The sequence below is a fragment of the Pteropus vampyrus genome, unplaced genomic scaffold (genome assembly GCF_000151845.1).
Source record: "Pteropus vampyrus isolate Shadow unplaced genomic scaffold, Pvam_2.0 Scaffold750, whole genome shotgun sequence".
Classification (NCBI taxonomy): Eukaryota; Metazoa; Chordata; class Mammalia; order Chiroptera; family Pteropodidae; genus Pteropus; species Pteropus vampyrus.
The window spans coordinates 591,121-618,010 of NW_011889531.1; the positions used below are offsets into that span (position 1 = coordinate 591,121).

Here is a 26,890-nt window from a genome sequence, read left to right on the forward strand (position 1 = left end):
TTTGAGTTTACTATCAGATTTCCATTAAAAAAAATAACAGTAATCTTTTCTCAGCAGTGACCAGGTACAGTTTTTGCTTGTTTCATTATATAGCTTTTATGTGTATATTGTTATATGGGTTAGAAAGAAATATATTTGTCTACCTATGTAAATAACATAATGAATTATGTCACAATAAAGCTCACAAATTAAATCTAATATTTCATCAGTAATCTATTCCCCACCCAAGAGGTATTTTAACATTCCGAAGCACTGATATATAACTCATGGAAACTCTTAACGTCAATTTTGACTAATTGTGTTTAAGAGTTGAACCAGTGCTGAAGCAAATGTAGAGAGTGCTTTTTTTCTGTTTTGTGTGTGTAGAGGCATTAGAATACAACCATTCAATCTTCCCAAACTCTAATGGCTAATTTCAGGAAGACTCACTGCAGGTGCAATTTCTTTTCCTTCTGGAAGGTGAAATGAACATGTTTATGGGGTAAGGATAAGTCAAAATGTAGAAGCTAGATATTGTTTTTACACATGGCTAATATATTTGCTAGAGCATCTCAACTAAGGAACTGTTATCTGTATCTTTGAGTTGTGGAAAGTGGCCAAGTTCCATGTTACACTTGCTTATTTTTGATGCAAGTGCTCTCAAATGAAGGTCCGACCTGTGGCCTTTAAGGACTTCCCATTTTAGAGTCAAGAACACAGCCTAATAACAGACTAATGCATTTCTATTAAGCCAGCTAGACTGGTTGGCTTTGTAGTCCTTCCAGCATCAAAATTCTCTAATGCTATACATTCTCCCACTGTTCTTTAAGATGCTGATCACTTTTTTCCTTTTAAATTAAAGTTACAAGTCTACGGTTCAAGGTTCAGCTCTATAAGTAAGTGCTGTGAGCCATCTCTTCCCACCTGGCTTCTACATTCTGTAATGAGGTTCTCAGCTCTCAAAGTCTCTGTGTTCAGAATAATTCCAATATAAGGAAGTACATAGAAGTTATAGAGAGAATTTCAAAGAGTTGAGAACAAAAGAGGAGTAGATAAGTAAAATCAGGTAAATATATTACGATTCATTTTCCTATATTTGAAAAACACAATTTCAATCCAAGTAACTAAGGAATACAAAATTATTTATAAGCTCAATTCTTTTTCTTCCTCCTGCTTGCACTACCACAAATGAAGTATGGAACAGAGCTGAATATTTTGAGGTAACCATTTATATAGATAGATAATTGCAATAACCCTACTCCAAGTCCATAAAAATCAAAGGATGAGATTCCTCACTGAAGATTATATCGTGGTGGAAGAGGATGGTATTGAGTGAAGGGTTACCCCAACTCTCCACTGTATGCACAATCCCTGTGTAGACACTGAGCCTAAAGAAAAAAAATATGGATCATAGCATATTCCACAGCTATCACTATAAGAGAAAAACTGGAAATGTATTCATATGACTTTGGAAAATTACAAAATACGAAACATAATTTAATATACTCCATAACTTATAGAAAATGGTCACTTCCACTTCTGTGATTTCTAAGAAAGTACTCAGCATATTTTCCCATGTTCTCTAAAGTACTATAAAATCTTTCCAAGTTAAGATATTAATTTTAAGTGGTGAACCAAAAAGGCAATTTGTAGGAAATAAATTCTTCATTGAAGCATAAGAAAATAATCACATTTTTCATACAAAGCTTTGCACAAAAAGCACTGTGCAAATATTAATCAAATATCATGACATCCAAAGCCTATAATATCATGACAGTGTGACAATAAAAGAGATAAAAGAAGAAACTGACCTGCTTTGTGAAGATTTGGGTGTCAAAGAAAAGAATCTTGGGTAATGGTGTCACCATACACCTCAGAGTCATTTTAGATCCTCTCTGTTGGCTTCCTCTCAATAGCCCATCTAAATAATCACCAAATCTCATCAAATCAACCTTAAAATTCTATCTCGAAAATGGCCCTAATTCAAATCACTGCCTTTTCTGGCCTGGAATATTTTAATAGCCTGTTCAATGCTCTTTCTGCTTCAAATCTCACCAGCCCTATCATACCTACTACTCTCTTTGCCCCAGTCGCCTTCCAACCTCTCCAAAACATCACTTTTCTAAAACATTATCTGCCATACTTAATAGCATTAAAAGGCTTCTTATCATCTAGAGCTGATGTCAAGACCCCGATCTCCCCAATCTCCTTTCATAACAGCCCAAACACAGCTGATTCTCTTCTGTCTTATGAATCTCAAGAGTCATTGGGCCCACTGACAACTTGATGTGGGTTTATAATCATAGGAAATGCGCATACCACCACTTCTTCACCAAGAAAACTTTCAATGGCACTTCAAGAACTAGCACACAAGTCACTACCTCCTTGAAGAAGCTTTCCTGAATATTCAGTATTCCCACAGAATACTGAACAACTGTCTATTATGTTTCACTGTGATTTTTTTTTTGCTTTTGTGTCCATATCCCCTGACTTAAGCTACTTAAGATCAGGCAACATGTCTTAATCATCTCAGTCTACCAGCTCCTAGCACAGCGCCTACCACACAATGAGCATTCAGAAAAAGTTTTCTGAATGAATGAATGAATGAATGAATAAAATGAATGGATAAAAGGAGATATAGGGGTCTTATAGGTATTCTCGTCTAATGGATCTTTCCAACAATGCATATGATAATATTTTATGTGTAAAACATCACAGTTCATAGTATCAGACTCAATGTGAACAACTCAAAATGATACACATTTTTTATGTTTGTCCTTGGCCAAATGTTGCACTCGAATATCAAATATCTAAGAAGATCATTTTCTTTGAGATTTATTACAGGTGAATTGTGGATTCAGACCAAACTTTGTGATGTGGGTCCTTTTTACCCATCGGTTTTGCCTGGGATTGGACATTAGATTTTCCCATCTTCCCAAGGATATGAAGGCCATGTTCAGTCAAATAAATAGAGATGCAGAGGGACAGTTTGGGTGTCTCGACATGCAGGTGAGACCACCTGGTGAGGCCCCACCCAAGGTGAGCATCCTGGTCTGCATTTCTAGTGGGTGCCTGGGAGGTCATTTGTGAATGTACCAAAGGAAGCCAGCTTCCCCATTTGGTTTGCATCAAGACCTGGATGAACAGGAGATGCTGACAGGAAGGAGAAAGTCAAAGAGCAGGTTTGTTCTAAAGCCAGGGCCACTTCCTTAACCAGCTTAGGGAGCCATTGCCCTTATAGTCTATATGAACAGTGACCACTAAAACTGTTTGAGATGGCAGCTACTTCTCCCACCACCAACTTATTCAATGAAATTCCAACAGAGTTGTAACAATCTCCTATGGCACATATTTTCAAGCAGTGAGTTATCATGATATCCTTATGTCATAGGAAGCGTGGCCCCTGAAATACCAATAACTTCCAAGGCTTTAGCCAGTCCATTTCATCTGATAAAGATACAACCTCCTTTTCTCTACCAATCCATTATTTTGATTTCTTGGAGCCTTAGCTCAACCTCCTTTCATCTTTAAAGCCTTAACAAAATAGATCTTTCTCCTATCATCCTTTCATTCTAAGTCACTTCAGAACCTAGATACTATCCTTGAGGCTGGGCAAAATCTTCATGAAGTTTTTGTCATTATTTGCTAGCCTTTACCTCCCAGAAGTCCATTGGTTTTATCAGGTCCCCCAGAGAGACACATGGACACTGGCACATGCATATGTACACACATATACACAAATACTCCTACACATCGGCTACAAATTGCCTATAGAAGCTGTCACAGACCATCAGCCCCTTCACCCCATTTCACCTAACGTCTCACACTATACAAGTGAATTGCTATTCCTAGAATCTTAGAAATCTCTACCACCCCATACCCAAGTCAAATATATACTTTACTCCTCCCAATTCACAAGAGATTCCAGAACCCCAGTTGGATTTGGACTAGGTTCTTCTTCTCCCTAGATAAAATTATAGGGCTGACTTCCTTTTAGTGGTTATCTCTGAGGTCATCTCTTTGCATCCTGTGATTCAGAGCCCAAGCTTGGGCACGCAAATGGTTCCCTGCCCTGGTTGCTCAGACACTCCAATCCTAATCGACAAAATGACCATTACCTCATAAGTCACCAAGGAAAAAGACACCACTGAACAGAGGTGTGATTTTTGGGTACCCATCTTCCCTTGGGAACCTGGGTATGAAGATATCTTTTTCACCTGTCTGCAGCCTTGGGGGAGCCTCCATCCACTGGCCAGTTCTACCTTGACTGCAGACACCTCTCCTGAGTCTAGGATTCTACTCTGTAGAAGTTGCAGGGCTGACCTTCCTCCCCTCTTCACTCAAAACCATCTTCCTATTGATAACAGGCAGAGCAAGCCAAATGTTTTTGCTGCCTGAAGCTTCGTTTTGATCTAGCACAGGGGTCAGAACACTAAGTTTTGCAAGCCAAATCCAGCCCCATGCCTATACTTGTATGGCTCACAGGCTGAGAATGGTTTTTAAATTATAAGAAGAAATCAAAAGAAGAATACTTTGTGACATGTGGAAATATGTGATATTTGAATTTCAGTATTCATAATTAAAATTTTATTGACACTCAGCCATACCCATTTTTTAAGTATTGTCAACAGCTGTTCTCATGCTATAATGGCAGAGTTGAGTACTTTCCACAGACTGTATGGCCCACAAAACAAGAAATAGTTACTTGACAGAAAAAGATTTTCCGCCTAACCTCTAGCTCATAATCGAGTCCACTGCATTGACAAATTCTTCATTCTCTATTTATTTAGTTGGAAAGAAACTTTATACTTACGACGCTAAAAGATTTTTTAAAAACCAGTTTTGTACAACTGTACTTAAACAGTTTGTCAACAGTAGTTATTTTTGACATAGGCACAGCCAAACTGAAGAACTTAAAGGGAATTTGGCTTAGAATCATTGTGGACTAAACCTGAAGTCGGTTCTGAGATGAGAGAGCCCACTTTCCTTCTATGGACTGGCTTGGGGTCTTCCCAATGAACACTGACTGGTTCCCATCCATTCCCAATGTGGGAAGTGTGAAGAATGATTCCTCTTATAGGGAGTTGAATAGTATCTCCCCCCACCCCCAATCCATGATTCCCCAGAACCTCAGAATGTGACTTTATGTGGAAAGATGTTTTTTTTTCATATGTAATTAGTTAAGCGTTGAGACATGAAATTATTTGGGATATAGAACTGGCCCTAAATTCAATGACTGATGTCCTTATAAGAAGAGGAGAGGATACAGAGGAGAAGGACATGGGAAGGCAAAAGCAGAGACTGGAGTGGTGCTGTGACAAGCCCAGGAACACCTGGGGCCACCAGAAGCTATGAAGGGGCGAGGAAGACTTCTCTCCTAGAACAATTGGAGGGAGCTGAGCCCTGCCACACTGTTTTGGATTTCGAGCCTCCATAACTGTGAGAGAATAAATTTCTGTTGTTTTATGTCATCCAGTTTCTGATACTTTGCTACAGCATCTATAGAAAACTAATCCATCTCCCATTGCCAGAGTCTTGTGGATTTTTCAAAAACCATTCACAGTCATTTAGTTTATTTATTCTCACAGTAATTTTTCTGAGTAGCAGTCTATGGATTATCTGCATTCTGTTGCTGAGGTACAGGAGACTCATCCATTTAGTATCTCCGAACGAAAGCCAAGGATCCTGCCTGCTCCTTGCGAACTATCTTTGCAATTTGATGATCTGTAAGTTTTTTAAATTAATCTACCCGAGTGGGGGAGGGTGGCTCATACATTCAAGAGAAGTCTTACTTCATCTATAGCAATAGTTTCTATGTCCGCTTTTCGGTGACCTCTCATTCACATCTAAGGTAATTTACCTTGATGGTGGTAGTGCTCTGGCCACAGAAATCCAGATTTTAGCTATGTTGTCTGGGCATTCTACTAAAGGCATCCTACCAAATAGACGAAAACTCAGAAACTTTATGAACCAAGGAAAGATCCTCTAGCAAGTCACGTCATATGTTACTCATTTAGGAATATTGCAAAAACACTACTTCTCACCATATTTGTAAATGAAAAACACATGACTGTAACCTGTAATACCACAAGAAAAATTGCTCTGTTGGTATGTTTGGCCCCAGACTTTTGAAATATGAACCCAGCAAGGGAATTTCAACCTAAGCTGGATTCAGCTCATTATTTTCTTGCCATGTATGTGCCAGTAGAGAAGCTACTTCTAGAAAATTAACCTATACATGAAAATGGCACTGAAGATCTGAATTCTAGTCCCAGCACAGCCACTTGGCGGTTGTGTGACTTTAAGCAAGTAACCCTTATTCTCTCTGAGACTACGTTTGTACATCTGCAAAAAGGGGATGATAATAATCCTGGACCTAATAAAATCAGGTCAAAATAAGATGGCTGGGGGGAGGGAGAAGCGGGAAGATGCGGTCAAAGAGAACAAAGTTTCAGTTATGCAGGATGAATAAGCTCTGGAGAGCTAATACACGGCAACGTGACTATAATTAACGATACAGTACTGTACACTTGAAATTTGCTAAAAGAGTACATTTTAAGTGTTCTTACCTCACACACACACAAAGTGGTAGCTATACGAGATGCTGGATATGTTGATTAGCTTGATTATGGAGATTATTTCCCAATGTATATGTATATCAAAACACCAAGTTGCACACCTTGAATGTATACAATTGCTATTTGTCAATTATACCTCAATAAAGCTGTGAAAAATGAGATAATGTATGTGAAAGCACTTGTGAACTAGAAAGTATGAAGGTGATAGGTTTTTGTTACCATCACTTATATTATAAACGCTATTTGTTAACCAAAGCATAGTACTTTTTAAAAAGATAGCTAAGTAAAGATTATTTGCTTTCACATCAATTAAAAAAATAGTAAAGAGACTTACAACAGCCATAAAGGCTTTTATAACACCTCCCTAAAGCCCTTAGCATTCACTATTTGGGTTGAATCAATATGGTTATCTACCTGCCAATTTTTCTTATTCTTTAACACAGAATATGAGCAGTCTGCTTTTTATGACTGGCTCAGAATGTACTAAGCTAATCGATATATCCACTGATATAACAGGATGATTTGAACACACTTAACAAAAGCTTATCACTTTACTGCATACTGAATCTGTCAAAATATTTTCCTAGAAGTAATGTGAAAATAGAAGTTCTCCATCTTTCATTATGTTAGTGGGTGGTAACAAAAGGATTAAGAAGGCTATTTCCTGAGTTCACAGCTTGGTATCTTCCAGTGAAATGCAGCATATAGCTGTTTATCTTTTTATTTTTTAATGACTTGAAATATAATAGCACTCTAGGCTGAACTAGGACCCAATCCCAAAAGAAAATCTAATTCTAATTTTCTCATATTTACCTAGTCTTCAATTTTTCCCAACTGTTCTAAGGGGCGGTAGTGAAAAGGATGCAGGCAGGGCTCAAATTCCTTCACGCTCCTCTAATGCTCTTATTCTAAGAGGAGAATGAGTAAGGCAGGCGATGGCTGAAGTTACTTTACCGACAATGTGGGTTTGGGCTTAACCACAAAGGAAAAGCACACCCTCAGAGACTGACAGCTGGGACAAACCTCAATGATGAGCTAGTCTAAACTCCCACGTGGACCAAGAAGCCTAGAGAGGTAAAGTCTCTCTCAAGTTCACAAAGCAAGTCCAGGCCAGAAGTGGAACACACACCTCAGCAGATCGCATCCAAAATATGCTTTGTAATATATCACACGTTCCCTCACCTGAGATTTACTTTGAGCTATCTCATAAAAAAGCACTACAATTATTAATAAATAGTGATGTTTTAAAATAAATCATTATTGACTTAAATTTGCATAATATGAGACTTGAAGGTTGTTTTCTTTTTCACAGAATAACAATAAATCAATCTTTAGGATTCTTTCCAAAAGTGTTAAAAGTGACAAGAGATTTAAAATCACAGAATACCAAGACAGTTGCACTGACCTCAAATAGCTTAATTCATTTTTTCAAGTTAAATGTTGAAATAGCTGACATTGTTCCAGGATGCTGATGGATAGAATCAGTTATATACAGCCTCGAAAAGAAAATGCGCGCACACACGCACACATACACACACACACACACACAGAGGCATGAATGCACACAAAAGAACGGGACTTGAGAAAATGGGAAGGAAGTAAAAACACAGGCATCTGCATAATCTTTACTAAGCCAAAGTTGAGATCTATTCCTGAGTTTGACTAGTTCTAATGAGAAGATACAGGGGAGAGGGTAACGAAGGACAGAGACTCCCAGGGAAGGAGAGCATGGTTTAGAACAGCCATCTCAGAACTTCTTTACAAAGAGACTTGGGAAAGCTTGCTGAGGAAAAGCTGATGCCTATGGACCAAGAAATGAGATGTGCTGAGTTCAAAAATTACTGCTAGAATTCATGAGAGCAATTAGCTTGAGAGCGTTCCTAGGTCCCCACCCATGAAGCCATTGAAAAAACAAACCTTCAGGTTCAGCATCACAATCTGGCTGCCACATTGCCTAGGCATTCAGGATACTCAAGAGTCTGGTTTGGAGCCCTATCTCTCTGTGATCCTACGAACCCACAGTTGCAGACAAACCGGGCTATTCTCAGAATATACCTTGCATGTTCTCGTCTTCCTTTTTTGTATATGTCATTCTCTCCACCCATTTGTACACATATAAACTACCCTCCAGACCCCTCTTCACCTACTGTACTTCCACCCAGTACTTAAGGTCAAGTTCAAAATCTCTCTCACTCTTTCTCTGTGAAACCTTCCGAAGTTACTTATATTATTACTAACTATCCTTTTCAGATATTCTATCAGGGCCATTCAGCTTAGGGAAATGCACTGTTGAGATGGTAGGGAGAATGAAGGAGTGTGGTAAGGAAAATGAATTTTAATATGAATGTGGCCAAGGAGTTGGAAGAATTAATAAAAAAAAAGCACAAACAAAAAGAGTCCACAAAACTTTCTGGATCCTCCACTTTTATGGAATGAATGTCAAGGTCAAGGTCTCTGTCGGTGCCCTGAAAGTGTAAGGACTTTCAGGGGTGTCTCCGTTCATTCCCAAATGGGTGGGAATTAGGCCAGTTATAACAGACCGGATACTATTTTATTTCCATAAGAATAGACAAGAAAAATAAACCCGTGATGTACATCAAATAAAAAAATGCTTAGCATGGGCTACACAAAACAGCTACATGGCCTTTCATTCTTTGAAGCAGCTGCCTCTATGGTTTCTTTGTGCTCAACTGGGCACACCCAGCACGTGAATGGTATGTTTCCAGCATTCTCTGCAGTTCTCACACAAGAGACCTGAGTTTTCTCTCTACCTCATAATAAATAAAGCTAATGACACCACAGTGTTCACCACAGAGGATATAAAACAAAACAGGCACAGTCAGAAATGTGAGCAATAACATTTCAGCTGGTTTATAATACTAGCCACTAAAATAAGCTAAAGTTAAATCCCATCATTCATATCAGTTCCATTAAATTTTTCTAAGACACTCTTGGTTTTGAGGCAACTGGGGCCTCAGATAGTCTTAAGTCACAGTCAAGAGCAGCCTATAGAGCAAACTTTATGGTGATGACACTCTATATATGAGTATTGCACTTATGACAGCTTATTGACATAGGATGGAGACCTTTAATACATGTCATCGATCCTTTCATTTGTATGCAATTATTTACTTCCCAAACAATACTAATGACAAATTGCAGCAAAACAAAAAGCTATCTACACCAGAAGATTCTTACCCTGATGAAAAAATAAAACCATCTGTAATGAAATCATGTATAAAGCTACATTTATTAACAAATTCATTTCCTAATAAAATACCATCTGCAAGCAACCCTCAGTTTCCACTTGATATTAATAGGTCTTTTACTGTTTTCAGATGTAGTCCCCAGAAAATTCTTCTAAGCCCAACTGCAGAACACATCAGTTATTTTGTCTAGAATGTGAATAAATTCTTTAACATTAAGTTTTTATTAAACAAACAAATTATTTGTTTAAAAAACACGCTTCAGTTGAAAAACTGACCTTTAACAATAAAGTTGGTTAGACTTCTAGTATCTTTAGTATTGATATAGAAATTCTAAGAAGCAGGGAAATGTTTCAAGGATAGGAAATAACTCAAATTTCCCCATTATACACACAAGCATAGACGCATAAACAAATACAGGTACACGCACATGCACATTTCATTTTAATAATAGCTTATGATCTCTCAACTCATAAATATAATCCTATCTGCTTATCTGCATATCTTAGAATACTTTCTATTTTCTGGTCATTCAACCCCCACTCCTGTTGAATGCATTTCACTAACACATGTCAGCCTCCTGTCACTAGAGCCAGGGAAAGAGTTGGAAATGCTCAAAGAAATCCTGCAATTGTTCTATGGACAAGTCATTTTAGTAATAACTCAGAGTAATGCTGCTACTTATCAAGATGGCTACTTTGACTAGGGACCCAGAAACCCAATGCCTGGAACTCTTGGCGCCGGGGACTGGGGCTAAATTCTAATGCTAAGTGCTTTTGAAAAGTGCATCAAGATTTAATAGGGTGAATTTTCAGACTTCATCAAAGTTATAGCCACACAAACTCCATTAGGTTCAAAGCTCCATAATGCTCCATCCTGTCTGTAGTATGCTCACATTATAATCCATGCCCTTCTAAGCTCTGTTAGGCTGTCTAACCTCTCACTTCCTTTCCTTCCATTTTTGGTTTTCACGTTACCCTCGAAGTCTGTTTATTCGCCCAACTTTAGGGCCCTAACCTTCTCTCTGCCCTCTTTCAAATTCTTCCTTGGGAACTATATTTTAAAATAAGCACTTTCTTCACTGATCTCTTCTCATGACTTTGTTGCATCTCGCCCATGTTTCATATGAAGCTCTACCAGTCTCTTTGTATTGTCTGTCACCAAAGGCTGACGGGCACATAGGCTGTCTTTTGGATCTTTGTCTCCAAAGCTGGTGGCTCAGACTCTTTGGAAACGTACCTCTCACTGGTGTGCCAGATCATCGAGCAAAAATGTGAAGCTGTTTCTGAATCTGGGTCAGCCATGTTGTGAATGTATAAGAGAGAGGGTTACAAAGGAGTAGATCTCACTGGAACTGTGACCTGTCACTCCATTAATGAGGTATAGACACAGGCTGACAGACCTCTTGATGGGCCAGTGCTATTTCCAAATCAGCCCTGAATGATGATGCTGCCATATAAGGAGGGAAAAACAGCAGACACCAGGGCAAGACAAGGGGGGGGGAATCACATCTCAACCTCCCATTATATGTCCCCTCTTTCAAAGCAGGTTTCTTTGGGGGTTTTATGTATTACAATCCTGTATTAAGTCATCCAATGGAAACTAGGATCAGGATTTCCAAATGACTGTGCAGAAGCAGAGCAGAATAAGACATAGGTAGACAGAGTACAATGAAAGAAATATAATTGAGGATGGATTTTCTAACAATTGTTTACTTTTGTTCATATTATTTGATTAACATGGCTTATGGAATCGAGTGACCATTTTTGAAATTCATTCATTCAACAAACATCTATTGAGTATCTACTAGGTGCTAGGCATTTGCTAGGCACTTGGGATACAGTGAAGAATGAGACATTTTTTGCTCTCAAAGAGCTCACAGTCTAGTAGCAGAGACGGACACAAAAATGAGTAACTACAATACGATAAAAAAAAAGTGCCAGTCAAGGTGCGTATAAGGCACCAGAAGAAGCAGTTGATAATTAAGCCTGGTGAAATCAGGAAAGCTTTCACAGAGAAAGTGACAATTTGAGTAGACTTGAAAGAGAAACAAGACTTCACCAGGAAGACAAGGGAGGGTAGGGAAAGGCATTGTATGCTGAAGGGACAGTAGGTGCAAAAGGAAGTGTAATAAAGCATGATATGACAGAGAACTACAGGAAATTCAAGGTAGCTTGGATTTCATCTGCGTATGGAGAAGTAGTGAAATATGGGGTATGAAATCAGAGAGTGAAGAGCTTTGTAGGTGGGACTAATAAATCTGGAATTTTTCTTGGAAGCAATGAGAAGACATTGAAGAATCCAAAGCAGGGAGTGACATGGTCAGATCTGCCTGTATGAAGGATGGTTCGGAAGACAGGTGATACTAGAGAGAAGGACACCAGATAGGAGGGGCTGGCACAGCAGTCCAGGTGAGAGATGTTTATGGGTGACGTGAAGGCAGTGAGGGTGAAGAGGTGACAGACTGGGGAAATACCTAGGAGGAAGCTTGACAAGACCCGAGGAATGATGATACAAAAAGCAAAACCTCTTCAGAAATGAAACAATATTAAAAACATGCATTTGGAAAATACAAATAACAGCCCTAGTCCTCCCTTCCTTTGTGTTCCCATTGTCCTCTGAGATCTGAGTATCTGCTGAGTATGAATAAAAGAAGAAAAGCCAGAGGGCAGATATGGTCAGACTTCTCTAATTCAGATACCACTAACTTGAAATCTGCAACCACATAGACAGACTGTCTGTGACTCCTATGGAGTAAGAATTTCAACCTACTTTCTTCCTCTGTGTCTTTTCAAGTTTTTAGGATTCCAGTAACGGGAATCCAATCTAAAAGCAGTGGCTTCTTCCAATCAAACGCTTGAAGTGCAGTAGATAGCCGAATATATGGTGGTATCTGAGGGGCACCCAATACATGTCCCCCACCCAGGGGCCATAAGGCCTGAGATCCAATCATTAGAGATTCATTCCTTTAGGAGAGGCTTTGGTCCCTCGGCATTTCTCTTTTTCAAGGCATTGATTCCTAGGATGGGTAGGACATTTAGTCATTATAAACCCAGTGTTTTTTGGTTGCGCACACTGCCTTTGGCTTTGACAGAAGGAATCAAGGTAGAATAAGAGGGCTATGTAGGCACCTATAGAGGAAAGTTATGCAGAAGGGAAGACTGAGGGATATAGAGGATGACAGATCTTGCCAAGGAATAGCCCCGAAAGCACTCAAGAAGCTAAGACACTTAAAGAATTCCTCCCACTTCAGGTTCCAGCAAATCACACTTGTATACTATTGTATCTTAAGGAACTTCTGTGTCTTATGTTTATGATATGCTACTGGCTAGTCAAGGCCTATGGTGACACCCAGTCTTTTCATAGACCTCATATTGCTTATGACCCATTATAATCTCTAACGCCATTAATCTGTACAGAAGACTATAAACGCATTGTCTGAAGCTATTTTCTAACTCCAACCTTTCATTCACTCAATCATTCCAAATCATGGAGATTTAACTGTATTTGCAGAATGTTAACCAATTAAGTCACAAGTGGCTGGAGAGTGAGACTCAGAGACTCTGACCTCAAAGAGTCTCATTTATGGCTCAGGATGGTAAATAAGAGATGCTTGTGAGTAGTTGATTATAGAGGTTAGAGCAGTGAACTAAAACATAAAAGAAACAAAACAAAACTTTAAATTACTTACTTCACTTGTTTGGAGAATCGTGAACTTTGGCAGTTTAGTCTTTATACTGGCTGCACTGGGTTTTCCATCCAAGAGGGATCCGAATGACAGATTCCCAAAGCTGTTCTCGAATTCAATGGAAGGTTTCAGTGTTGGAGAGATGTCCGGTGCCTGGTCCTGGCCATCCATGGGTCTGACATATGCGGTTGGTTTTTGCTGTCCCATGCTTGTTTTGCAGTAAAGCCCAGCTGGGAAGTTTTGAATTGAAAGGCCACTGCTGGGAGCCAATAAAGACGAAGCAAGTAGGGGAGACCCAGGAGCATGCACCGTAAATTCAGATTCTTCTGGTGAATTGGATTGAAAGATTTCTTTAAATGTATCCCCTCCACTGGACTTGAAATTACTGTCTTCCTTGGCTGATGGGTTTGACCCTTCAACTGCTCCAACTTGAGGCTCTTCAGCAGGGTAGACAAAGAAATCTTCCAGTCTGGCCTGGGGCTGGTCCTGCGTTTTGTTTGGCTGGCTACTGCCCTGGCTGGCTGGTATGATGCTAGCATTATGACTATCTCGTGGCCAGTCGGGTTTCGATTTCCTATTGCCATGTATTAGTGTCGAATTCAGTATCACGACGGAAGGTGGAGGCATTGGTGCTGAGGGGTGAGTGTTGTTATCCTGGTGAGGCGGGATCATTCGGTTCTTTTGTTCTGGAAAAAAGCTTGGTTCGTTTTTGTTGATGGGAGTCTGGGGCACAGAATTCTTTGGGATTCCCACTAGGTGATTCTGATTAGAATGGTTAATTAACAAATCCTTCATTTCATCATAGTTTCCCAGTGTGTTCTGGACTCGGTTGGCAAGTGCGTCACCTTTGTTTGTCTAAAATAACAAAAAGATGGGGGTGGGAGGAGAGAGAATGAATAGGTTTGCGTTTCCTAACATTAATGCTTCAAACAGATGTTTTAAGTAGACTTAGCATATAGGGTTCTTTAAAATTCGTAGGCTGCTACATAATTTCATACTTTTCTTGTGCTATGTAAGGAAAAAAAAATCAATAACACTATTGAAACAGCCCCTTGGAATAAGCTGTGTGATTAACATTTGTATACTCCCTGGCCTGTCCTTAAACACGCTCATTGGGAGAAAGTTTTAAATTATGTCATTTGTGAATTTTATTAGCAAGATAACTTATTTTAGGTCAGATGAGCTGAACTGTTATATTCTACATCAAGATTAACAATTTATGCTTACTGATCATTGGAATTATAAAGGGATGTCTGACTTCTAGCTGTTCTTGACACGTCAGCCCTTTGCACTGCATTATGTCATTAAAAAGGCTTAGCCCATTGGATAAGGAAGTCAGTTAAAGTGTGCTATCATGACTATTTTCCATTTAGAAAAGGCATGAGATTAAACAACGTCTATTTGAGTTAACTTATGACTAAAGCAAATCTAATTCTTTTTCATCAAAGGACTATAAATTACTGGTGTCTGCCTACATAGTCTGGGGGCAACGGAGTTTACATATTGATGATTCATACTCATTTACTTTGAAATGGTGCAACTGTTCATCAACAGTGATTCAAGCTCTCCTGTGTCTTTTCAATGCTTTAGAAAAATTTATTCAAGAATTTAAACTGTTGCTTAAGTCGATCAAACATGGTCAGATTTTCAAAGTGATGCTGGCAACTAGATCATTCCAATGACAACCAACATATCAGCTATGCCATCCTTTGTAGAATATCCTCATCTTATTAACATGCCTGTGATTGTTTTTAAAAATTAAATTCCTGCATGTTTTTCTGTAATATAGAAAGCACAGCTTTTAAAACTAAAAAATGGTGGAGAGCTATATACTTGGAAAAGACTCTGATGAAAACTCAGCTTTTCAACTTCAAAAATTACTTTTTTATAATTCTCTTTACCTGCTAAAGATGTCATGAAAACAAGCCATTGACTTCAGAATGGCAAAGGACTTCCTTGTGCATAGCACTATCCTGGCTTAAGATTTTATAATGAAATAAGGCTACTGGCATCCATGGAGCCATGTGGCAGCAAGGCCACTAGACAGGGAATACAGCACCCTATGTATCCTTTACGTCCCAGGAGCCGTAGGCATGCTCTCCATGCACAGGGGAGGAGGTAACAGCCTTCCTGTTGGCATAACCTCCACTAAAGATACATGTTTAACATCTAAGATTTCTCACATGCCCTTAACACAGCCCAGTCTCCTGGCATACACAGAGTGTACCTATCCAAGTCTGGTATCTCAGTCTAAACCTACATTGTATGGCTGTGTGCTGTTCTCTGTATGTGAAGATGGGAGAGTGTGCAAATGAATGAAGAGTGAAGTGCCAAAAATGGATGAAATTGCCCAGGGAAAGAAAATGTAGAATGAGAAGATCGGGCTCAGGAGAGAACCCTGGCGAACATTAAACTTTAAGAGACTAGGAGAAGAAGAGGATACCCAAGAAGGAACAACCAGAGAAGGATTCAAACTGGAGACCTTGGCATGACTCCCATATACTTTATACAGTATTCAGTTTGTATCATGTGTTAAATCATTGCAGACATTTCCAAAGATGAGGGCATTCAGGGGTATATGACTTGAAAGATTTTTTTTTAAGTATGCCAAATATATGCAAAGGGTGGTCTGTGGGGGATGGGCAACTTTAGTAATCAAATAAATACATGTCAATTTAGTTTTATTATCCTCAAGAACATCCTATATCACATTACAAGCAACTTTGGTGCTGAAGTAGTGATTAAACAATTAACATTCTATATAATCCTCAGCTGAATAATCGCTCCATTTTCAGAAGTATATTTGAAAGGCACATTTAATAAAGATGGGTAGCAATCACTTTTATTCCCAAAAGGCCCTAGGTTTGTCAGTTTTAATGGCAGAAATTACTTTTGAGCTAAGGCAAGAATAAACTCTTTGTATATAGCATCCCCTCTTCAGCAGAGTTGAACAATGAACCATTTGGGCAGCAGCCAAAACCAGTCTCTCTATTCAGTCCCTAAATTCAGAACAAAGAGATTTCATTGAACTGAAAGCCCAGTGAGAATTCGATGCAAGGGGTTATTCTGGCCCTTCAAACAATTTACCTCTAGGGTCAGATGATTGCCTAATGAACACGAATATTTGGCTACCTTCAAGGATCTGACCCAACGAGGGGAAACAACACCATTTCATTTTCTATTTTAAATGCCTTCATTTTACATTGTCTCATTCAATGAGTTAGGATATGCTTCTTCCCATCAGACAGAGAATTCTATAACCTATGAGATTTTCCTTTGGGCTTTAGCTATCAGGAAAGTCAAAGTTCAATTTATTGAACTTTCTTTGGAAGTGTACTTGACTTTCATCAAAAGTTCATTGAACTGTCATTGAAACAGAGTTCTACAGAATCGGAACCTTATCCCACAATGTCACAGAGACTAACACAATACCTCAAAGTAGTAACACACTCTGTCTAAGCCAATCTCATCAGGACTCAAGAACATCTAGGCCCATTTGCTTGCAAGCAAGCTAACCACATCCCTGTTCCTATTCAGCAGTAAATGGAAGGGGCATGCTCATCATTACTTCGATGGAGAGAGTCTTGGTTAGGTTTTAATGTCTCTTCATTTATGTCTACTGTTATAATGATCTGGGTTTATGATACATGCTTAGATTATTTTTCCATCTCTAGGTTTTTAAATATGCTAGAAATTAGAAGTTCTAAATGGGCAAATGTCTAAAACTGTGTCTACATGAGTAAATTTAGAGGAAAATTGAAACTTGTCTAAATAAGTCTAGAAAATCAACCTTCTGCTATATAGAATATAGTACAGTTATGATTTCTTTTCTTGAATGGAACTATGAGCTCTGAAAGGTCAGAGACCACTTTATTTATTCATCTTTCTATCTTCAAGTCTTACCACCATGTATGGTGCATATTAGGTACTCAATAAATTGTTGCTGAATTGAACAGAATCAAATTATAATTCATATCCTGCCTATATAGAAATAAAAGATTTGCAATGGCTGTTTGTAAAAGGTACACACATAGGAGAGCAGAAGTCAAGCAAAGTTGGTTACTATGATTGAACATTAAGTTGAACTTTGAGCTTCTTGGTAGATAAGGCAACAAGGGAAAGCTCACAGCTTACAGAATGCTCTTTGTCTGATGGAAGGAAGCATAGCCTAATTCATTAAATGAGACAAATGATTACTGGACACTAAAATGTGAAAAAGGAATTCCTCCCATTGATTCCATTACAAGGAACTTTGAACAATAAAACAATTTCCCAGCACCAATTTTACAGACAATGCAAAGATGTTCTTCATGTGGCTTTTCCTTAGGATGACTAAAAAGCAAGAGCATTGCACTAAAGTGTAATCAGAGAAGCCATGTATGCATGTGACATTAGAGGGCTCGGCTAATAGCTCCAAGTGTGGGGCTTTCCTGTGCACTAATGTCGTAGGAATGGAGCTGGGATAATCTGGACAAATGGAGGGATGTCAACTTCTTTAGACTAGTTTCCTCACAGAGGAACTGTCTCAGAGGGACTTGTTATTGGAATTGCATAGACAGTTCAAGGTTGAGTTCATGGGCGATGTTTTCTGTGATGCTCATTGAAGTGAGATCCATATGCTTTGCATAACAGATTTGCTGTGCTACAAATAAGAATTACCATCATCATTCTTAAGACACGTACTGGTACATTCAAAATACCCATAAGGCAAGGTTAGGCATGGAGGACACACAGACACATGGCCTTAAGAAGTCCATCATTTGACAATGTCCAATAATTAACGGTACAGTCAGAATTGCCAGAATCAAGTCTCTGCCTTCCCACCATTGGAGGTGGGGAAGCGTCAACCAGTTTTTAAATTTCCCAAGGTATAGATATGAGATCCACTGGATAGAAAACCTAACGAGGCCTGAAATACATTTATGTCCAGCTAACCAATGTACTCTCATACACTATAGCAACTCTTGATTCGCACTAAAGGTTCTTTTTCACCCTCCAGAGTCTTAGTAATCCTATTGAGGAGCAAAGTATTCTGGGCGGTCTTGATTGAACATTATAAAAATGGCAAAAATGAAATCTAGCCATTTCAATCAATTATAGGCTTCTTTCAATTTGGCCAATTCTTTACTTTCCTTCTAGATAATTGGTTGATTCCTTAAAGGTAACCTCTCCAGCCATTATTTTCTAAGTAATCACAATTGCTCCATCATCAAGGAAAAGCATTTTGCAAGTATTTTCAGGCATAAATTGCATGTCTGGTTTGTGGCTCACGACTAACAGCGCTCATTCATTTAAGCTTTTTGCCTCTCATTACTTCAGGAAATGCAAAGTTGCCTCAGTTTGCTTCTAATGCTATCTACAAATCAGTAGTATAATTTCATTGCAAGACTAATGTGCTAGAAGGCTATTGTACCATAGTACTTCTTTCTAATAAGGGTGGCAAAATAACTTACGTTTTGAGGTTCATTTTTTCCTTTTATTTCATTATAGCTAATGTATATGATTTAGTAAGTCTTTTTTTTTCTAATTCTAATATTTTTAGTTAATCTCTCTAAGCTGTAGGTTGCTCTTTATTTCTTTAATTATAATAACAATAATACCTTGAATTTGTACAGCACTTTACAGATTTCAAGGCAAGAGTTCCCGAATTGTTTGATTTGATCTGGCTTCTACCCGCCCTGACCTAAATGGCCTTGGGAAGGCCACTTGACCCTCTGTGTCTCAGTTTCCTCATTCTTGCTGAGCTGTGAAAAACTATAAGTTTGTTCTTATTGTTATCAGTCATTATTTCTACCGTTGGGTATTATTATTTACTTCAGAAAGGAGGAAACTATAGGTCAGAGAAATGTAGTTTCTTCCCCAAAGTCACATGGGAGGTAAGCTTATCAGGATCTTTTGACTTCTTGTTGGAAGCTATAAACAGCTTCCTGTTATGGATACAGGATCACACAGAACTGGGTCCACATTCATCACTTACATGGATAAGAAGCTTCAGAGAAGCCAGTACTTCTCTCAAATTCCTCATGGGAAACATGGGGGAGATGCCTACTTCAGTCGTTATAAGGACCGAACCAGCACATATATAAAGCTCCATCACAGCACCTGACACACAGCAGGCGCCTGGTACATCCCAGTTCCTCATCCTTCCCAATCTTTCTACACTAACCCAGACACGCCACAGTTTTCAAGCGCCTTTAAAGACATCCTTTTCAACAGCATAGCACAAACTCAGATTTGAAAGGTGTATGCGACAAAGCATCCACACGGAGAAGTGACCCACCAACCAACTCTAGGAGTGGTTACCACTCCTTCTATTCTAGGAGTGGTAGAGGCGAAGCAAGTAAAGGAAAGACATGGAACACACAAGATCATCATTTCTTCTTTCTGCCAAGAAAAGGCAGTGGGTCCTGGGGATTGGTGTTCATTGGCTAGTTTATTACCACTGACACTGTTGGACAAGTGATCAAGCCATGTTTTAGGCTTTAGGGTGGCAAGAAGTTTCCTGCAAGTCTTGATCCACCACCGGGAATTTCGATTTTTAATTTAATACGCATCCCCAGCACAACCCTAAGGAAGAGTTGTGGTGTGCCTTCATCTCTCTCAGTAGATCACTGGCCAGCTCTAGAACTGCATTGCCGAGGGCATGTCAAGCTACTCCAAACGTGTCCACACCAGTCCAAATGCAGGGAGCTTTTGGAGGTGCAAATCAATTATAGTATCATAATATGGGGGAAAGGAGAGGCGTACTCTCCAAGGATCACCCAAGGAACCCTGAACATGGACGTAGCACAAAATGGCAGCTGATCATCAAAGCAATGGTAAAACAAAGAGAATTACTAGGTCATCAACTGTTCACATCATTCCTTTCCTTCATAGTCTTAACTCAAGGACAAAGGTTCGTCCTCACCAGAAAGCATAAATGCAGCAGGCTACTAGTTATATAACAGGCCTGGCCCTGCACTTGGCTAATGTTCCCATCTGTGTCTCTACCTGATGCACCCTTGACATATCAAGACAGATGGCTTTTGAGAATTTCTGACAATGTTGATAAAAGATTTTTTAATTGCTACTCAAAAATACACTGCTTACATCTAAAAATAACTATGTATCTATATAACAGTTCTTGTCAACAAAAAACAGCATTTACCTTAAAAGTACAAGACCATTAATTGAACAGGACTGGAAATTATAAATGAGAAATAAACCAAGGATTCTACGCTTCAGAATAGTGTTGAGTATGAATAGATATTGAAATTTTAGAAATGAGCCCTTGGAGTAAAGCTCATTTTTTCTAACCTATCCAAGAAAAAGATGTGAAACTCATCTGGCTGTACCTTTCTCTCAAGAAGGGGTGAGGTATCTATCATCCTTTGACTTCTCTTCCATTTTCTGGAGGAAATGGAAGCCATGACTTCTTGCCTTGCCCCAATCTTCCTTCCACTCTTCTACTTTGTTCTCGTCCCAATAATTCCATTCCCATCTTCCTTCCCATGGCTTATCACTCTTCACATGCTCTTGATTTTGTATTTTCTCATCTCCTCTGGGATCTCGCTCTACTTCCCCTCAGCTCTTTCTCCTGTATCTTCACCCTCTCTTTCTCCATTGACATTGGTTCCTTCTCATCAATCTCTAAACATGTTCGAGTTTCTTTCACTTTAAAAAAAGCTTCTTTCCATATAATTTCTCCCCTTGCATTCTAATTTAGCTTTCTTTCTTCCTCCATTCAAACAAAATCTCTCTGCAAGATCAAGTCCACATTCACTGCCTCTCTTTATTTTACTACTTCTCATTTACCCTGGCAGTTTGGCTTCCCACAATGACCACCACCATCAGCAAATAAAACAACTCTCCCCGAAGTCACTGATTACCCCTTAACTGTCAAATCCAACAGTCACTTTCCATCCTAGATCTATGTGACACATGTAACTAGTAAATCTCTTTTGCATAAATCCCTTTTTCCTTTGATTTCTATTAAATCATTCTCTCCTAGTGCTCTTTCTACTTCTCTGATCATTCACTGCTTTTTAGTTTCCTTTCCTGGTCTCTGCTTTTACCACCTATTTTACCCCTTTAATGTTCCTACTCGCCAAGATTTTCTGTCCTTCTTACTCAGTAATCTGACTCAGTGATAATATCCATTCTCACTGCTTCCATTGCTACCATACAGTAACAGCTCACTTTCTTTCTCTTGACCATTCTCATTAGCTCCAGATCCATATATCCAATGCCTACTGGATCTCTCTCCCTTGATGTCCCACTGGCATCCCAAATTTAACATGCTCAAAACAGAATTAATTAATTTTTTTCTCTACAAGCACCAACCCTGCTCTGCTCCTGAACAACCTGTTAATACCACCATCCTCTCAAGTCAAAAGGATGAAAATCATTCATCCTTATCTCACACTCCCCACATCCAATCAGATGCCCAGTCCCATCATCTCAGCTTCCTTGTTCTACCTTAAATCCTGCCTGCCGTTAGCCAGCTACAACACCTTCCTTATCTGCTTCTAGTTTACCTTCCCTCTGACCCTTTCTCCACACTTTCAACATTATCTTTTTAAATTCTTTGTCTATCTCGGCCATGCCCTGACTTAAAAACTTGCAATAATTTCTCTTTATGTACAGAATCGTTCGAAACTCCTTGGTATGGGTTACAAAGGCTTCACTTATCTTTCCCCTGTCTATCTCTCTAGCAGTAACCAAGCAGTCATGCCCTCACTCATTCAGGATGATCTCTGCAACTGAACAAGGAATTCCTGAAGGCAAGGAGCATATCCTATTCCCCTTTGTAAACTAGTCTAAGATGAGATTAGCACATAGTGGACCTTCAATAAATGCTTGTTAAACTAATAATATCTCTAAATACACACATTCAAAGGTAATATACAAATGAACTCAATTGAGACAGAAAAATTGCTTTTTTAAGAATTATACTATTATTGAGAAATTGAAAACCAGTAGTTCAGGTGACCTAAGTCTCTTTATTGGACTTATCAAACTTGCAAACAACTGAGTGTCTCAATGAAGACCTGCTTAGTTATTCCGAACAAGGCAGCAGAACTCTGTTCTCACTAGTCACCAATTCAAACAACTGCCTCTCTATCCCAAAGTAGTATTTGTGCCTATGTGGTCCTCAGTAAGAATTTTTCTTTTCCAGAAGTCACTGTCCCCTAAGTGGTGCTCTTCTAAAATCACAACTCTTTAAAATAGTCTCTATTTTTGTTTTACCTCTTACATAGTTTTTGTTTCATTACAGAAAATTACACTGCTATGAAATTTCAATAAAAACCAACCAGCTGCCAGCAATTTAACAAGATCCTTCCCCCAGCCTCCATCCGAAATAGAGAGTTCAGAGGACGTCTTTGCAAAACCAATACTTGTAGACATAGCAACATGATCATTATTGGAGCTACATACTAGCCAGAATACCACTAGGAAATCACCCTAGCTATGCTACCTGCCTTGGTTGAGGCAGCCTCCTAATCCATGATTATTAACCACCAGGGAAAAATGATTGGTTTTCCCTTTCTCCTAGAATGGAAATTTCCAAAAAGCACTCAACCCACTGAACAGCTGCTAACAAACTAAAATGGAAAAGGAAAGCAGGGGCCTTGCAATGGATGGCACTTATTGGGAGGAGAAATAGGCATATCCATTGGCATTCTGATGAAGTCTTCAGGAGATGCCTTGCTGATCATCAAAGTGGGAGAAAGTGTCAAGAGGACATTCTTTGCTGTAGGAAGTGCTGGGCAGGAAAGAACTCTTCAGAGACAGGAAGTCTCCCGAGTCCCTTTCAAATCTTACTGTGCTCACCAGAGAAGACAGATTCTGTCTCTGAAGACTTCCTTCCTCAGACACTTGCCATTGCCCCCAGTGCAGTGTATGTGTATATACTTCATTCGTAAAATAGATTCTCCTGGTAATGATTTTGGTGCTTTAAAAATAGATTAAATATTGACTGATGGGTTCAAAACTGTAACAAGCAACCATTTCCCAGAAAGATAAATGACATACATATTCAGCTACCTTGTAGGGCTCCCCAAAAAGATCAAAGCCCGAAGAAAAGAGATCATCTTCTTGCTGGACTTCTTGATTCCTCCGCTCCCATTCCCTTTTTTTAAGCGCACTACGGTCCTGTTCATAGTGACTGATATGAAAGGAAAAAGACAAAAGGAGAAACAGGTTAATTAGTCATGTAAGTCATTGAGATCTCCCTTGTTATCAATAAGAAAAAAAATACAAGTCAAGGCTACCCGCACTGATACTGCACAGAGAGCAGAGGATCCTTTTCTTTACTCCCAGTGGGTTTCACATCCTGACCAGTTCTTCAGAATACAGAAGAAACAGAAAATCACTTATTACAATTTGTATGTATGGCCATCTAAGCATGGCCAAATCATCTTGCCTTGCCCTTGCTTGATTACTACAGGCAATTTCAGACTCCCCCATATCAGTCCACTGTAGAGAAAGGTACTGAATTCAAATTCGAATAACATCATGTTGTCAACTGCATCGGGCTCAGAATTCACAGATGTCACGAAATCCTAAGGAATGACCAAATCTGCTGTCGCAGATAAACTGGAATTCTGTCCTGAGCCCACAGTTAAAGTTAGCCTGTTGTAATGAAATCACAGGAGAGTTTAAGGACATTTTTGGAAGTCCACAAAAAAACAAATCACTCACCTGGAACTAACATAAAATAATAGCAAATGTCAACTGTAATTGAAAAATCAATAAAGGAGGGGAAAGGTGAAGGGGAATGAGAGGTTCAAAATTTCAGGTATAAAACAAATGAGTCATTGGGAATATAGTTGATAATACTGTGATAGTGCTGTATGGTGTCGGATGGTTTGCTGGACTTATGGCGATCACATCTTTAGGTATATAAATGTCAAATAACTATGGTGTACACCTGAAACTAACACAATATTGTGTGTTGGCTATATTGTAATAAAAATCCTTAAAAATTTTAAAATTAAATTAAAATACAAATCACTCAATCGCTCACACTCGTTTTGGTTGCTGTTGTTGTTTTGGTCTTCTCACAGTTTGCATCATGGATGACAAAGCCTTTTTTAGAAACTTTTCCCAAAGAAGGGGGTCTGGCTTTAATAACAAACTACTAACGATGAAAGGAAATATCAAAAGCCTTGAATGACTTTAACACACAAATGGTTTACAAACACGTGTAACTCTGGCACTCATAGCATTTCAGGCTTTCCCATTGGAAGATCAACGCAAAGCTTCCAGACGGTATCTAAGATATATTTGGGGCCTTTGGGTTTTATAGAATGGAATGCTTTCTTTTTAGAACAATTATTTTCTTCATCATGCAAGACTACACATATTAAACTGTCATCTGTAAGTCTTACAGCAGTAGATTTTATTTTGTTCATTGGTTTTTCTCCCCCTGCTTTTGATTGTAATCTTACCCAAAGCGAGTACATATATGCTGAGCAGACTTAAATTATATGAATGTACGTAAAATGCCTAGCAGGTGTTATATAAATGTTGCTTCCCTTCACCATGTTAATACTGCTATATTAAGACTTAATTAGATAATTGACATGCAAATGAACATAATAGCTAAAGAAATTATGAGAGATATACTGATATAATAGTACAGTTGACAGGTTTTGAGTACATCCGAAACCTACTGCCTATCAGTGGTAGCCCAGTTTGCTCATGACTATCATAACTTTAATTTACAAAGTAAGAGCACAGAGCATGAAATTTCCATGGCACCATAACTAGATATCAATATACATGAAGAGGAAGATGCCAGTACTCTTAGTCATCCACCTTTCTCCAGAGAAATCCTTGAACTGACAAATCCAAAGCCACTTGGATAGTCTCATCTTCTGGATATACAACACTTCATTTCTCCATTTTAAAAATAGTGGCAATATTTATAGGATGTTTAAATATGCATTATGCTTTCATAACATGAACAATGCCAGAAAGATGCCAAGTCCAGATATTGGAAGTCGGCCTATCGTTGGTCGTCTCAAATGCCATCCACAGGTATTATGTTTGCTAGCATCCTCTCTTATTTCTGTTTGCAAGTTTAGATCAGAACCCCTGATAGCTGCCATGTGTCACAACGTCTGTGTTGGAAGCCGATGTGGGATCAGCCAGGCATAGTAATATCTTCAGACCACAGGGTGTGGAGCATGAGACTTGACCTCAGCACCACACATTGGCTGTATGTAACCCAAGCCCATCATCAATTTGTCAAAACAAAAGAAAGATAGGGTGTCGGGGGTGGAGGTGGAGGACCAAGTCAAAGCAATATTTAGTCAGGGCGGAAGGAGGGTTTGTTGCAAAGGAGACAGACACAACTTCTTTGCCTTACATAGCAGATGATTCTCAACACAGAACCGAGAGCCAAATTCTCCTGCTTCTGAGAAACGCAAGCAAGATGTCAGTTTCCCAGCTATCTGTTCATTCCATGCGCCCGACAGCCCAGAAGACAGTCCCATCGATCATGTTTAATTCCCCCATGAAGAGAACCAAAGTACTTTGGTCTCTTGGCTTTGCAAACTACCTTCCCTCTCCTCTAAGGGAAAGATATAATTAAAACCCCGAAGGCAAAAAGGGAGAAGAAACGGAAAAGTGCTTCAACTTGCATGACAACCCTTCAAGTGGCCAGCAGTCTCAGAACTTTTCGGTGCTTTCGACCTGGAGTTGATCTGTTCCGAGGCTCTTGGCTGCATTTTGCATCAGTTCATTAGCTACCAAATTCCAGACGAAAATCTGAATAGCAGATTGAGTGCGCACATGGGTGTTATCTGTTGCAAGAAAACTGCCTGCTGCATTTTTTAACACATATAACAAAGAACAGTTAATTCTCATATCCCTGGCAAGAATGAATTTAATCTCCATCGAGTTGCACTGCTTTTGGAAGGCAACCAAATCTCTCCAACTTTTTCCTTTTTTGCTCAGCATGGTGTTGTATTGAAAGCTTCACATGGCGAGGTATAATGAGGAATGAACTACATGAGGTTTTCAAAGTGTAGAACATCACGGATTTCTGATTGGAACTAAAATTACTAATTTGAAGCACCAGCTAATTAAAACCACAGCTATGTATTTAGCCTCTTGTTATACCTACTGCAGTTTATAATTATGAAGACCTCTTTATCTACTCAATTAAAAGTTCTTATGATTCAGGCAGGTTGTGTTTGAACCTGTGAACCCTGCAGAGGCCACAGGAAAGCATATGTCTGTCCCCTGATGATCTGATGTACCTTTATACCCCCAGGCTTGTCTTCCAAAGGAAAAAAAATAAAAACAGGCTCCACAGTCCATGAAGAAATGCTCAAGCCAGAAATCTGACTTAATCATATTATTTGTCTAAATAATTCAAGTTTATTCACACTGATGAAGATGGGGTGAATTGGTCCCACCAATTTGAAAACCCAGTTATAGTGAGCTCA

General features: G+C 39.1%; 1 protein-coding gene across 4 annotated transcripts in view; it reads right to left on the reverse strand.

Moving 5' to 3' along the window:
- Nucleotides 1–26,890, reverse strand: part of AFF2 (AF4/FMR2 family member 2) — a 449,558-nt gene that overhangs the window by 283,840 nt on the left and 138,828 nt on the right. For 2 of the 4 annotated variants that reach the window (XM_023526244.1, XM_023526242.1), the window contains exons 2-3: nt 23,478–23,598; nt 13,455–14,306 (exon numbers count right to left, since the gene is read on the reverse strand). In XM_023526244.1, coding sequence (XP_023382012.1) covers nt 13,455–14,306; nt 23,478–23,598 — 973 coding nt within the window. Of the gene's footprint in view, nt 1–13,454; nt 14,307–23,465; nt 23,599–26,890 lie in introns of all 4 variants that reach the window. The other 2 variants (XM_023526243.1, XM_011385685.2) reach the window with 1 other exon arrangement.